Below are 13,154 nucleotides of genomic sequence, written 5' to 3'. Positions count from 1 at the left end.
TCCGCGAGCCGCTTTGTCAGCAACGGCCAATGTGTCCAATGAGGCTTGGGATCCATCTGAAAATAAGTCAGGCTTACCTAAATCAATTTAAACTCCCATTCTCAATCCCAGTATACATTTAATCCTAAAGAACACTTCTCACTTAATGTGCATAACTTCAACTGATCCAAGCTAAAGTTTGATCCTTCACATTTTTAGAGAAGATAACAAAAATAAACATTTTGTGTTCGGCAACAGCTTTCATCCAAATTGACTTTTGGTACATTCAACATACATACATTTTATCAGAATATGTGTTCACCAGGATTCGAACCCACAACCTCTGCGCTGTAATCACAAAAGGATGAATTAAAAACACAGAACAGACTCCTGAATCCTTGTCTGTTAACAAATTCACATGAATCAACAAGGACCTCTCTCACTGCCGAACGTCCATCACTCAATCGAAGTCAAGGACACTCAGCTTCACCATCTCAGTCTATTAATACACCTTCATGGCTGTTTCAGTGTTCCTGAATGGTTCCAATGCCCAGGGGAACCCTCACCGCTTCACACAGGATGCTCAGAGCTGGAGATCACAGATACACTATCTGAATAGACAGGCGGCCCGCGGCAGCTCGAGAGTGACTGAGAGATACTGCGCTCTGACCCATGGAAAGCCAAACTCTCTGCAGATAATGATGATGTGATAAGAAAGAGAGATGACATAAGATTCTCGAAGAATGAGTGCTCTGGGAAAGAGAGAGAGACATTTGATCTAAAAGAGCATTGTCCTTGATTTTATTCAGCTTTGATCTCTCTCATTAGAGACTGTTACATATATTTTCTCACAGTAAATTATACATGTTACTTTTATTATTAATATTTTATTAGTCCCTTTAAGGGAAATTTGTTTTGGGCAATACAGGTAAAACTGTACAAACAAGTTCCAACATAAATAACAATCATCCATAAACAATAACCCTTACACAGTCCCATCCTTTGCATTTGAGTCCAACAACCTTATAGCCAGAGGAACAAAAGAGTTTTTATAACGTTATTTTTGCTGTTTACCCAAATATTTTCAACTTAAAGTAATATAATAAATATAGTCTTAAATTCTCAGCTTTATTTAGTATGTAGCTCACCCTTTTTCAAGGGACCAAAAGTAATTGGGCAGTCGAATCAATTTTAATTTACAGATACGGGCTAACTTTGGATATGAATATACTCTAAATAAAGCTGTGAGTGTGCACTTCAAGACAATATTCATTATATAATATAACTGTAATTTGAATATATTTTTTTAAACCGCTTAACTAACAAAAAAATGTGCCTCTGTCCAAATATTTATGGACCTAACCGTTTATGTTGAAAAGTTTGACAGTTTGACAAAGGCGACGTTTGTGAATATTTTGTGTCGCAAGATGTTAAGAACCAAATTCATGCTTATGGTCCTCAAATGATCAACGTGAATTAACATGTAAGAACATTTTAGGGTTAGGCTTTAGGGGTGAGGTCGGGTCATGACAACATATACACCTGTAATTTTCCTTAACATCTTTATTTATAACCTGGCCAGAAATAAAAGCCGCACTTAATGCAATGTTGACCATAGTGTTGTCAGTAGAGCTCTCTGGGTAGCTGGTTTACGTATCCACTATCAATATGGGCCTGCTTGGCTGCCGCCTCAGGACGATGATGTAATGGTCTGTCCTGCCCTGCCCCCAGCATAACACATTTGTCCATTACATAGACAAGAGAATGGGAAGTTGGACCAATGAGAACTTAGCTGAAGAGACAGCATCTCAATCTTAGTCATGAAAAGATCATATGATCATTTCTAATCACATGACAAGACTTTTATTCATGAAAAAAAGATCTGTCTGCAGACTACAAGCAGGTAGGAATGTATAATGACATGTGCTAGGTGACATCACAATTGAAGTAAACTGAGATATCAACATTTAAATTTATAGTAGTTCCTAATATTGATATTGATGTCATTTGTACTCATAAATATGGGGTTTGAATTTATAAATTTGAGAAATTAACCAGCATTAAGAAACCAGGGTCTTCTGTCAAGACAATCTTCAGGTACCTTGTGCACCTAACACCAGTTAGGGTAGGTGCACAAGGTTCCTGAAGAGCCCTGTGTACCGCATCGTGCCAGTGCGGGGAGGATACGATCGCAGGATAAATCCACACCCGATACCTGCAGGTCACCTGATATCAGCAGTCATCTGACACCAGCCCTGCCCTGACGTCATTGCATAGAACGTCAGTGAAGGGGAAAGACCTGTGACTACATTATCAGCTTTCAGAGGTCACACATTTAATTCCACACTTGACTTTAATGCTGCTGCTGGTGCTTCACGCAGCGTGAGCCACTGCTATAATGCCACTAACAAAGTCAATATTATCAGTATTATGCTTTTGCCTGACCGATGATAAAATTGATAAGGATTCCTATAGACTTACATTGAAGGAGACTTATCAGCACAAGAACATCATAGAAACATCATGCTGTGCTTCTAGATCTGGGTCAATAAGACCACCCAGGCATAACAATGTGCTAAAACATCTACAACAAAATTGAATGGGAATCTTACACTCGCACGTACAGATGCAAATGCAGTTTTATGAAACCCAATCTTACACTGTAAGACAAATACAAAGAAAGTTTTTTTCCACATACAGGATCACAGTCGTCTTTGTTCCTTGATTTTATCAAATGTCACATAGTTTCCATCTATACTATGTTTGGGGCTCACTCCTCTCTATACTGCAAATCACAGTGTGAGATTGTGACTTTTATCTGTTCTCTCCGGAGCGCAGGAAGTCAGCCACCTTCCTAGTCTTAAAAATAGACAGTAATTACACTTCAGAGCGAAATTAAAAATAAATGATTTCTAGTTTATTAATGGCCTCCTTCAATTCACGGCAGCCATTTCTCATCCTAAAGAGCACACGCACAGACACGCACACACACGCACGTCTGTCATAATCTGGCATACAGAAGAAGAGGTGTTTGTTTCCTGTTTGCTTATCTATTGTTTCAGAAGCAGTTTGTGATAGATTTGTCTCTGCAAAAGTGTGCAAGTGTCAGGCAATCATCCTTGACATGCCTATCAACACAATCACACTGAGAAAAACAGGCCACAGAGAGAGAGAGAGAGAGAGAGCACACGCAAGCCTGCATATAAAAGAATTGTCTGGTAAAATGTAAAAAAAAAATAAAGAGAGCAATGTAAAACACATCAGACCTTCAGAAGTTAGTTAAAAGTTGTTTAAAACGTTTAAAAAGTTGTTCACAGTTGTTTCAAATATAGAATTCACCCAACCAATAAATGTAAGGGACAGTTTTAAGTTCTGATCATCACAGATGGGAAGTTCCTGTGTTTTCCTTTATTTTTTAGCACATTTCAAATACTGCCATCACAGAACCAGAGATCAGCATCTCCAAAGGTTGCTGTATGTATCCTACCCTGTATAACAGTTGATCCATTCCTCTTTCAGTCCTAACCTGCAGACTATTAAAAATAATATATCAATTATGTCATCATGGTCCATATTTGTGATGGCAGAGGGAAAGTAAACAGCAGTCCTAAAAAGCCATCATAGAACTTTAGATGACTTTGGAATGAGAAGGCAAAGTATTTACATTTTTGTGGCATGTTTGAGTTGTTTCTGAAGCCGAAAAAAAAAAGTTCTGCTTTATCTGACCTATAGCCCGATGTTATTTAGGAAATCCTCAGAATCCACTTCCTGAAATATAACTTCAATTGGCGGTGTCTCTGCTTCTGCGCGCAGTCTTCTCTCCATTTCCGCGTCCTCCAGACTAAGCTCCTCCCCTTTGGTGAGAACGTACAGGAAGTAGTGGAAGCTGTTGCCGTAGTGATAGTGTTTGATGGACCAGTCGTACTCCGCCCGAGAGTACAGCCTTTTGCGGAAGTGTGGCTGAGCAAACGTTACAGAGATGAAGCGGCCGCCGGGCTTTAAAACACGACTGACCTGGAGAGAAATACAAACAGCGAGAGTCAATTCTGACTTTACCCACCATCATCACATGAAAAACACTGAAACACAGCTGAAAAGCACACACGCTTATTTCTGTGTGCATGAGTGTAAATGTATTTTTATATAAGTGTATAAGTAAGTAGTGTCTGTGTGTAGTTGTGTTATTGTTTGTGTAGTTGTGTGACTGTATGTGGGGTAAGTGTGAGAGCCTCTGCCTGAAGAAATAAATAATTCACACCTTCAGGTGTAAGCATGGAATATGCAGAAAGCGAGCGAAAGAGCAGAGCTCTAATGGAGATGCTTTGACACAACTAAAACTAAAAAGATATTTCCTTAAAAAATATATGTTCCATAAAAATGATGTTTTTTGTCTTGTTAGCCAAGTTTCAATGTTATTAGTTAATCTAAAAAAAACGAATTGAGCTGGTAGAGTTTGGTGAGTTCGGACCCTAGGTGATAAAATATGTGACCCTGTACGCAAAATCTTATGGGTCAATTTTTTGAAAATTGAGATTTTACATAATCTGAAAGCTGAATAAATAAGATTTCTATTGATGTATGAATTGTAAGAATAGGAAAATCTAAAAATCTAAATATTGAGAAAATTGCCTTTTTGTTAATCAGGGGCACTGTAGCAGGGCATCCACTCACAAAAATAAAGTTTTGATATACTTAACGTAGGAAATTCACAAAATATTTTCATGGAACGTGATCTTTACTCAATATCCAAATGTTTTTCAGCATCAAATAAGAATAGACAATTTTGACCCATATAATGTATTTTTGTCTTTTACTAAAAATGTTCCCGTGCTACTTAAGACTGGTTTTGTGATCCAGGATCACATATGTAGCTCAAATGCACTACAAGTTGCTTTAAACATAAAAAATAGCTGCGGACCAATCAGATGATGATGATGATGATGTTATGGCGCTGTGAGAGGCTGATGAGACTAATGATCAGATTTATTGATCTCTCTCCGCCTCTGATGAATGACCTGCTGACACCCACTCGCTGATCCTGGAACAAGACCAAACCAGTCTCAAGGTGAACACTACACCACAAATCACACGCACAGGCTAATATCAAAGTTTCTTACATATTTTTTTCAGACGAACACAAAAACCCAGACATGAGAATAAATATGCAAGTCATTTTAGTTATTAACACGAGAAAGAGAGATACATTAAATGAAAAGAAATATGTTGACCTGATTCTGCCAAGGTAAGTTGTGTTTCTGTTCCTGTTCAAAGACGTCGTGACAGAGAACAGCAGGGCCATCAAACGCAGGTGACCATTTAAACCATTGACTATAAACATGTCGGCATGTATGATGGCTCCAGATGGCCCATCTAATGCTATAAAGTCTAAACGTGTGTGAGAAATCCATAGCTTCCTAGCTGAAAAACTTCTGCAATGCACAAAATATAAATTATCTGTACTGATGATGAGGAAGTCTTGCTCAAGCCAGAAAGAGAACTCAATACTGGTGCACTGTCTGACAGATTCACTGACGCAGGCTTTAGCTTGTGACTGTATGCACCAGACTGGACCGCTGCTGCGCTGCACCGCATCCCACAGCTAGAAGCTGCTATCTACACTGAACGCGTCAAAGCAACCGTTTTAAATCTTGCCTAAATAGTTCAAAGGCCTGATTATATAATGTAACGCTAGACAAATTATGACAAAATAAACGGATGCTGCGTTAAATATTTTAACGCGTTATTTGAATACATAATGCATACATAACGTTGACGGTAAAAATATAACTTTAAAACATTTTTAATTCTGGCTGAGTAATACCATATCAAAGACTGAAATCATAGTTTTCAGACAGGGTCACATATATCGTTAGACACAGAAGAATGCAGCAAATATCAGAAAAATGAAATATATGAGTGCTACAATCTTCTCACCGTGCACAGTTCTGTACATGTGAGGTAGCAAAAACGTGTCAAAATATGACCTAGAATCGTTCTCCTGCTCATTAACTGGCAGAAACTACTTTAACGAAGAAACTCCCAGCATCCTCCAGAGGCATTAGCAACAGCATGCGCTTGTCTTCATGTCGGTTAGTATCTCACTTTCTCCCTCCCGCTGTGAATGTCTCCTTCAAGGACCCTGAGCTTAAAGCCACCATCTGTCCAGGGTGTGTGTATGTGTGTGTGAAGCTAACCAACACAGAATTGTGGACAGAATTAAATAAAAATGATATTTCTTGGCTGCATGGTTTCTAGCGTGCTAACAGCTGTGATATCAGCATTCAGCCATCAGAGAATCCAGATCCACTGCTTCCAATGAAAGCTGTCGAACTACAGATAAATCGAACAAAACCTCACAGGTGATGAGGTCATTTTATTACCTTTTGCGATAAAGGTGAACTGCATAATTTTAAGTGCCACTGTATATGCAAAATACTTTCATCAGTCAAGGCTTAATATGAAGAGATGACTGAACAGGCCTATTCACACAAGGATAAAATACAATAAGATTAAATTCACTGTTCTCAATATTAGAAAATAGCTAAATCAGAGAAACACAAATTTCATTTTAAAGGGATACTTCATCCAAAAAAATTCAGTCATCATTTACTTACCTTAGAGTTGTTCCAAATCTTTATATATTTCTTTGTTTTGATGAACACAAAGGAAGATATTTGGAAGAATGCTTATAATCACACAGATTTTGCCCCCCATAGACTATCATAGAAGAAAAAATACAATGGAAGTCAAAAGTTCCCCAGAATTGTTTACTTTCCTACATTCTAAAAAAAGAAAAAAATCTTCTTTTGACTTCAACAGAACAAAAAATTTGTTTTACCTACTATGGGGGTCAATATCTGTTTGGTTATAAGCATTCTTCCAAATATCTTTCTTATCCGAACAAAGACATTTAAACACATTTGGAACTCGGAGGTGAGTAAATGATGACAGATCTTTCATTTTTGGGTGAAGTATCACTTTAAGGATGCAATCTGTTAAGAATAATAATAACCTGCTCCTCAAAACGTAAAGTGAACTCGTTCAACTTTCTTGAACTAAATTCTGTTCTAGTCTATGAGTCATTCATTACACTAGCACCCTGCATTCATCGAGCACATCACAACATGAAATGAAGTCTTTATACGAAGAAACCTGCTGCTGTCTTTTGCCCATGCTGCACAGCAATTTAAGAAAATTCTCACTTTATTCTCACTTTTTTGTCTAGTTTGGATCTTAGATTACAGTTGGCCAAACCTTTATCTTCAAGGATATTCAAAAAACCATACTACTGTACTTTAGTTTTCTTTTTTACTATACCGTTTATATAGTGCACACAGTATGCAAAATTGTTTTTGTTTCATTCTGTGAACGACCAACAATATTTCTCCCACATTTCAAATAAAAACATTATTTCTTTTTGCATTTATTTTCAGAAAATTAAAAAACAGGACAAACATGTCAAAATAACAGTGTACTGTATTTTTCAGACCTCAAATACTGTAAAGAAAACAAGTTCATATTCACTTTCGAGCAATACAACAATAATATTTGTACATTTATTTAGGAAAAGTAAAGAAAAGATTATGTGATACTGATAACCTTGTTTTCATGCATCTTGTCATGCTGTGAGTCTTTCACATTGCTGTTAGATGACTTTGTCACTCCTGAGGTTTGATATTGTTGAAATTCAACAGACAAAGGACTTGAATGGCCACAACACATCTGAGTGAATGAAAACTTGGAATGGTTTCTTTATTTTTTTGTGGCTGTACATATAATGTCCCATTTTGGGACTTTATCCCTTAATATAAAGCACGTACAACATGTCTACACCAGACGCGGCGTGGCGCGATGCAACAAAAGACAATAGAACACATCAGAACATTGTGCGTATCATCAATTCGATTAGAACAAGACATTTTGTCCAGTGTAGACACGGTGCTAAAATTTTTCAATTGTGACAAATTAACTGGAAATGTTATTAAAGGTATTAGATACATAAAATTGCAAAGATTTAAGTGTCCGAAACAAAAGATGCATTCTATCTAAAAGCGAATGCTCACCCAGACCTGCCTGAAACGCCTCGTGTAACCACACCCCCAGGAATCTACGTCAGTTCGTGGTGTGATTAGACTAAAACCGCCCAAATGTATACGCAAGTAAGGTTTGTGTACCTGTCAGCACAATTGGTTTGTAACCTGATGTTCCAAATATGGTAAGAGGCGTAAAATTTCGGTCACACGCTTGCAGTATTCGACCAATCACTACGCACTGGTTAACTGCCCAATCATAGCACACCTCGCTTTTCAGAGCTATGAGTTTTGTAACAAATCAGCGCGTACCAAAGAGGCAGCGCAAAGAGTCATGTGACAACATTTATGGCATATATATATGACAAACTGCCAATACTTGTTAAAGTTAATAGTGATTCTTTAAAGACCTTTGGACTACTTTCAAGTTTTGTCCTAATTGGCTGTGGCAAGACATGGGTGTCAGTCTCAGAGCACTTTGAGGGTCCATTAGCAACATAAGTCAGAGGCACTCCTGCTCTGATAAACCGCCCTCAGCGTGTCTGATTTGGCTGCTGGCCGGGAGACCGTGGCCTGGTTTTAAAGAGAGGTTTGAACACTTTCGTGCTCCATTGACTAATTGCAGAATTAACACAAGACATGCTAAGAGGGAATGAACATGACACACATTAAAGGTACAGTTCAACCAAACAACACCGGCGCCCATTGACTTTCATGTATGGACACAAAACCATGGAGACATTTCTCAAAATATCTTGTTTTGAGTTCAACAGAGAAAATGCTTACACAGGTTTTGAAGGAAATGTTATTCTTCTATCCTAATGATTTAATAATGCCATCCATCCATCCATCCATTTTCTACCGCTTATCCGGGGCCGGGTCGCGGGGGCAGCAGTCTAAGCAGGGATGCCCAAACTTCCCTCTCCCTAGCCACTTCCTCCAGCTCTTCCGGGGGGACACCGAGGCGTTCCCAGGCCAGCCGGGAGACATAGTCCCTCCAGCGTGTCCTAGGTCTTCCCCGGGGTCTTCTCCCGGTGGGACATGCCCGGAACACCTTACCGGGAAGGCGTCCAGGGGGCATCCGGAAAAGATGCCCGAGCCACCTCAGCTGGCCCCTCTCGATGTGGAGGAGCAGCGGATCTACTCTGAGCTCCTCCCGAGTGACCGAGCTTCTCACCCTATCTCTAAGGGATCGCCCGGCCACCCTGCGGAGAAAGCTCATTTCGGCCGCCTGTATCCGGGATCTTGTCCTTTCGGTCATGACCCACAGCTCATGACCATAGGTGAGAGTAGGAACGTAGATTGAGCGGTAAATCGAGAGCTTCGCTTTGCGGCTCAGCTCCTTCTTCACCACGACAGACCGGTACAGCGACTGCATTACTGCAGAAGCTGCACCGATCCGTCTGTCAATCTCCCGCTCCATCCTTCCCTCACTCGTGAACAAGACCCCCAGATACTTGAACTCCTCCACTTGAGGCAGGAACTCTCCACCTACCTGAAGTGAGCAAGCCACCCTTTTCCGGCTGAGAACCATGGCCTCAGATTTGGAGGTGCTGATTCTCATCCCAGCCGCTTCACACTCGGCTGCAAACCGTCCCAGTGCATGCTGAAGGTCCTGGTCTGATGGGGCCAGCACGATGACATCATCCGCAAAGAGCAGAGATGCAATCGTGTGGTCACCAAACCCGACGCCCTCCGGCCCCTGGCTGCGCCTAGAAATTCTGTCCATAAAAATTATGAACAGAACCGGCGACAAAGGGCAGCCCTGCCGGAGTCCAACATGCACCGGAAACAAGTCTGACTTACTGCCGGCAATGCGAACCAAGCTCCTGCTCCGGTCGTACAGGGACCGGATGGCCCTTAGCAAAGGGTCCCGAATCCCATACTCCCGGAGCACCCTCCACAAGATGCTGCGAGGGACACAGTCGAATGCCTTCTCCAAATCCACAAAACACATGTGGATTGGTTGGGCAAACTCCCATGAACCCTCCAGCACCCTGAAGAGGGTATAGAGCTGGTCCAGTGTTCCACGACCGGGACGGAAGCCACACTGTTCCTCCTGAATCCGAGGTTCTACTATCGGCCGGATTCTCCTCTCCAGTACCCTGGCATAGACTTTCCCGGGGAGGCTGAGAAGTGTGATCCCCCGGTAGTTGGAGCACACCCTCCGGTCCCCCTTCTTAAAAAGGGGGACCACCACCCCGGTCTGCCAGTCCAAGGGCACTGTCCCCGACCGCCACGCGATGCTGCAGAGGTGTGTCAGCCAAGACAGCCCCACAACATCCAGAGACTTGAGGTACTCAGGACGGATCTCATCCACCCCCGGTGCCCTGCCACCGAGGAGTTTCTTGACTACCTCGGTGACTTCATCCCGGGTGATGGGCGAGTCCGCCTCTGAGCCCTCGGCCTCTGCTTCCTCAATGGAAGACGTGACGGCGGGATTGAGGAGATCCTCGAAGTATTCCTTCCACCGCCGGATGATATCCCCGGTCGAGGTCAACAGCTGCCCCCCTCCACTGTAAACAGCGTTGGTGGGGCATTGCTTCCCCCTCCTGAGGCGTCGGACGGTTTGCCAGAATCTCTTCGAGGCCGACCGATAGTCCTTCTCCATGGCCTCGCCGAACTCCTCCCAGGCCTCCCATTGATAATGCATTGATTTAAATTTTTTATGATAAATAATTTTGTGTAAGGTCTATCTGTCTATCCATCCATTCATCCCTGTTTGTTTGTCACATCCAAGACACACACTTCCCAAGCATTTTAACTGTAATGCCATTCCTGTTGAACAGTCTGAGTGAGAGGTCTGCGCGGGACTGTTTATGTTTTATTTTATTTCCGCAGCCACCTGCTCCGGCTGAAAATTCACTCTGTGTTCACCAGCTAAATGTATCTGTAGTATTTATCCCAATAGTTATCATTCTCAATGTTACTTTTTGTTGTCATACATAAATTATATACAGACTTACAGCATTTAAGTCAAAACACAATGAGCAAATCAGATGAGAGGCATCTCAGTACTGGCACTAGTTAAAGCTCATTGAATGATGCAATATACATCACAGGTGTGCATGAACCTCTCACAGCCTAAGCATATGTACCACTGTTCAAAACAATGGCAACCCTAAAACTAAAAAAATACAACAAACTCGTTTAAAGCTCAAGGATAAATGAACATTAAGCACAAACAAAACTGAAAAACAATTAAAATAAGACTACATTTCAAAATTTACTCTCTAAATGCAGTATTACGTAAAGCATGCTGGGAACTGAAAATCCCCCTCAACCAGTCATGTTGAATTAACTTGTTTATATTAAGTAAACTCAACAATAGGTCCAATATTATAGGGTTTTGTTGACCAGTCAAACACATGTTAAGTAAAGCTGACAGATCAAAAATTTTAGTATAAATAACATAGTTAACTTATGTTAATTCAGTCACTTGCATTCTTCATGTACTGTGAACAAGGATGGGTGAAGTAAAACTAACAGCAGCGACGGTTCATTTTTTTGAGTGTAGCTTTGCTTAAGTGGAGCTGCTTCCTGCGTGTCTGTTGTGAATTCAATCATTTAGAGTGAACTCTTCCAATCAGCTTCAGCAGCATGTGTTCCTGTGGTACAAACCAGTTACTGAAAACCATTCTTAGACGATCAAACTGCCTGAGATTTCAGAGACACTTCGTTACCCGCTGGCACAAAATCTCAACCTGTTTGTTTTTAACCTATCAAGCCTGATAAAACAACACAAGTTATGTAAATCTGACAAAATGTCCTTTTAAAGGACATCTCTGTAATCAGAGTCATCAATAAATGCTAGAACCATGATGCAGAACATGCACACAAGGATGCCCATGAGGCAATTTAAAAATATATAAGGTCCCAGTTTGGATGGCTACGAACACTTTAGATTTCCAGAATTCTCTTCTTATAGAGACCCTAAACAGCCCCCACAAATTATAAACATACACTCACATCTGCAAGCTATATTGACTGTGAGCACCAACATGTGTTTAAACATGCGTGCATATATTTGTGTTTATTTATGTACATGTGTTTGCACATCTGTGCACGTATGTGTATGGAGTCTAGAGTGGACGCGATTTATACCGATCTCGGTTGCATGAACTGTTCTGATTTGAGCCGATCTATTTAAGTAGACCTCTGTGTCAGATCTTGCCAGCAAATGAATGAGCGCGGAGCGTTTATTCTTTCAATCTGCTCCACAGCACCTGGCCATTATATAACATCTTATCTAAACAAGCAGATCGGACGCCCTGATTGGCTGCCATGGCACTACAGACTCGGGCTTCAAAGCTGAGTGTCTAACAAGATGCTTTTGGGTTTAAAAACAAACAATGATCTGATTCCAGATCATCAATAATGGCCTGAATCTGTTAAAGTCTAGATCCAATCTGTATCAGGAGTGGATGTTGTAGTGCCAACCGGCTGGGATGTTTGAAGTATTTGTCTTTTATGAGCTCTTCAAATGACTTGGCTAAAAACATTTTTCCAGGGCGCTCGCAATTTCCTACACGAGGTTACCATGGTAACCAAAGTTTCTACGCTGCAAAAAAGTTATTCATTTGGGTCGGGATGTAACACAAAAGAAGAGCACAGGGCATGTGAAATGGGTACTTTTGTCTTCAAAATGTGTTCTTCCAAATCACTGCGTATCAAATGCACTTATATAAGATACAATCTGTGTGTTTAGGGCTTTATAAACAAGGTTGTGATTAGAATTGCAGTATAGGAAGGAAGTCCACATTCAATTATTCACCTCATTAGGTTTCAGAACAGAGCCATTGTTTCTGCTCGACAGTAATGATCCATGCACGTTTCTTTTGAATCAAGAAAATTTACTTCATAGTGGAGCAGATGCATCTTTTCTTGCTCAAAGCATCTTAAAAACCTCTTTCTCTGGTTCCCTATGACACACACGAGCACGCACACACTGTGGGCGTCAGACAGATTGTTTGTTCTAATTAATGAGCTCCTCTATAAACCTGCAGTGTGTGGAGACCCCAGCCCACATAAATACCTGCTCTGCAAACAAGTAAACAGACAAACAAACAAACAGCCACCACCCACATATCTGCTCCGCCCACTTCACACACGGCTCCACACGCCAACCCCTCTGGCACAACAACA

General features: G+C 41.0%; 1 protein-coding gene across 6 annotated transcripts in view; it reads right to left on the bottom strand.

The window, feature by feature from the left end:
- Positions 1-846: 846 nt before the first annotated feature.
- Positions 847-13,154, bottom strand: part of ece2a (endothelin converting enzyme 2a) — a 54,159-nt gene continuing 41,851 nt past the window's right edge. For 5 of the 6 annotated variants that reach the window (XM_056744738.1, XM_056744737.1, XM_056744734.1 and 2 more), the window contains exon 4: positions 847-3,993. In XM_056744738.1, coding sequence (XP_056600716.1) covers positions 3,706-3,993 — 288 coding nt within the window. In that variant the 3' untranslated portion in view covers positions 847-3,705. The remainder of the gene's footprint in view (positions 3,994-13,154) is intronic. The other variant, XM_056744740.1, reaches the window with a different exon arrangement.

Source organism: Triplophysa dalaica, chromosome 3, assembly GCF_015846415.1.
Source record: "Triplophysa dalaica isolate WHDGS20190420 chromosome 3, ASM1584641v1, whole genome shotgun sequence".
In the NCBI taxonomy this organism is placed as follows: domain Eukaryota; kingdom Metazoa; phylum Chordata; class Actinopteri; order Cypriniformes; family Nemacheilidae; genus Triplophysa; species Triplophysa dalaica.
This window is presented reverse-complemented; position numbering and strand designations above follow the sequence as displayed.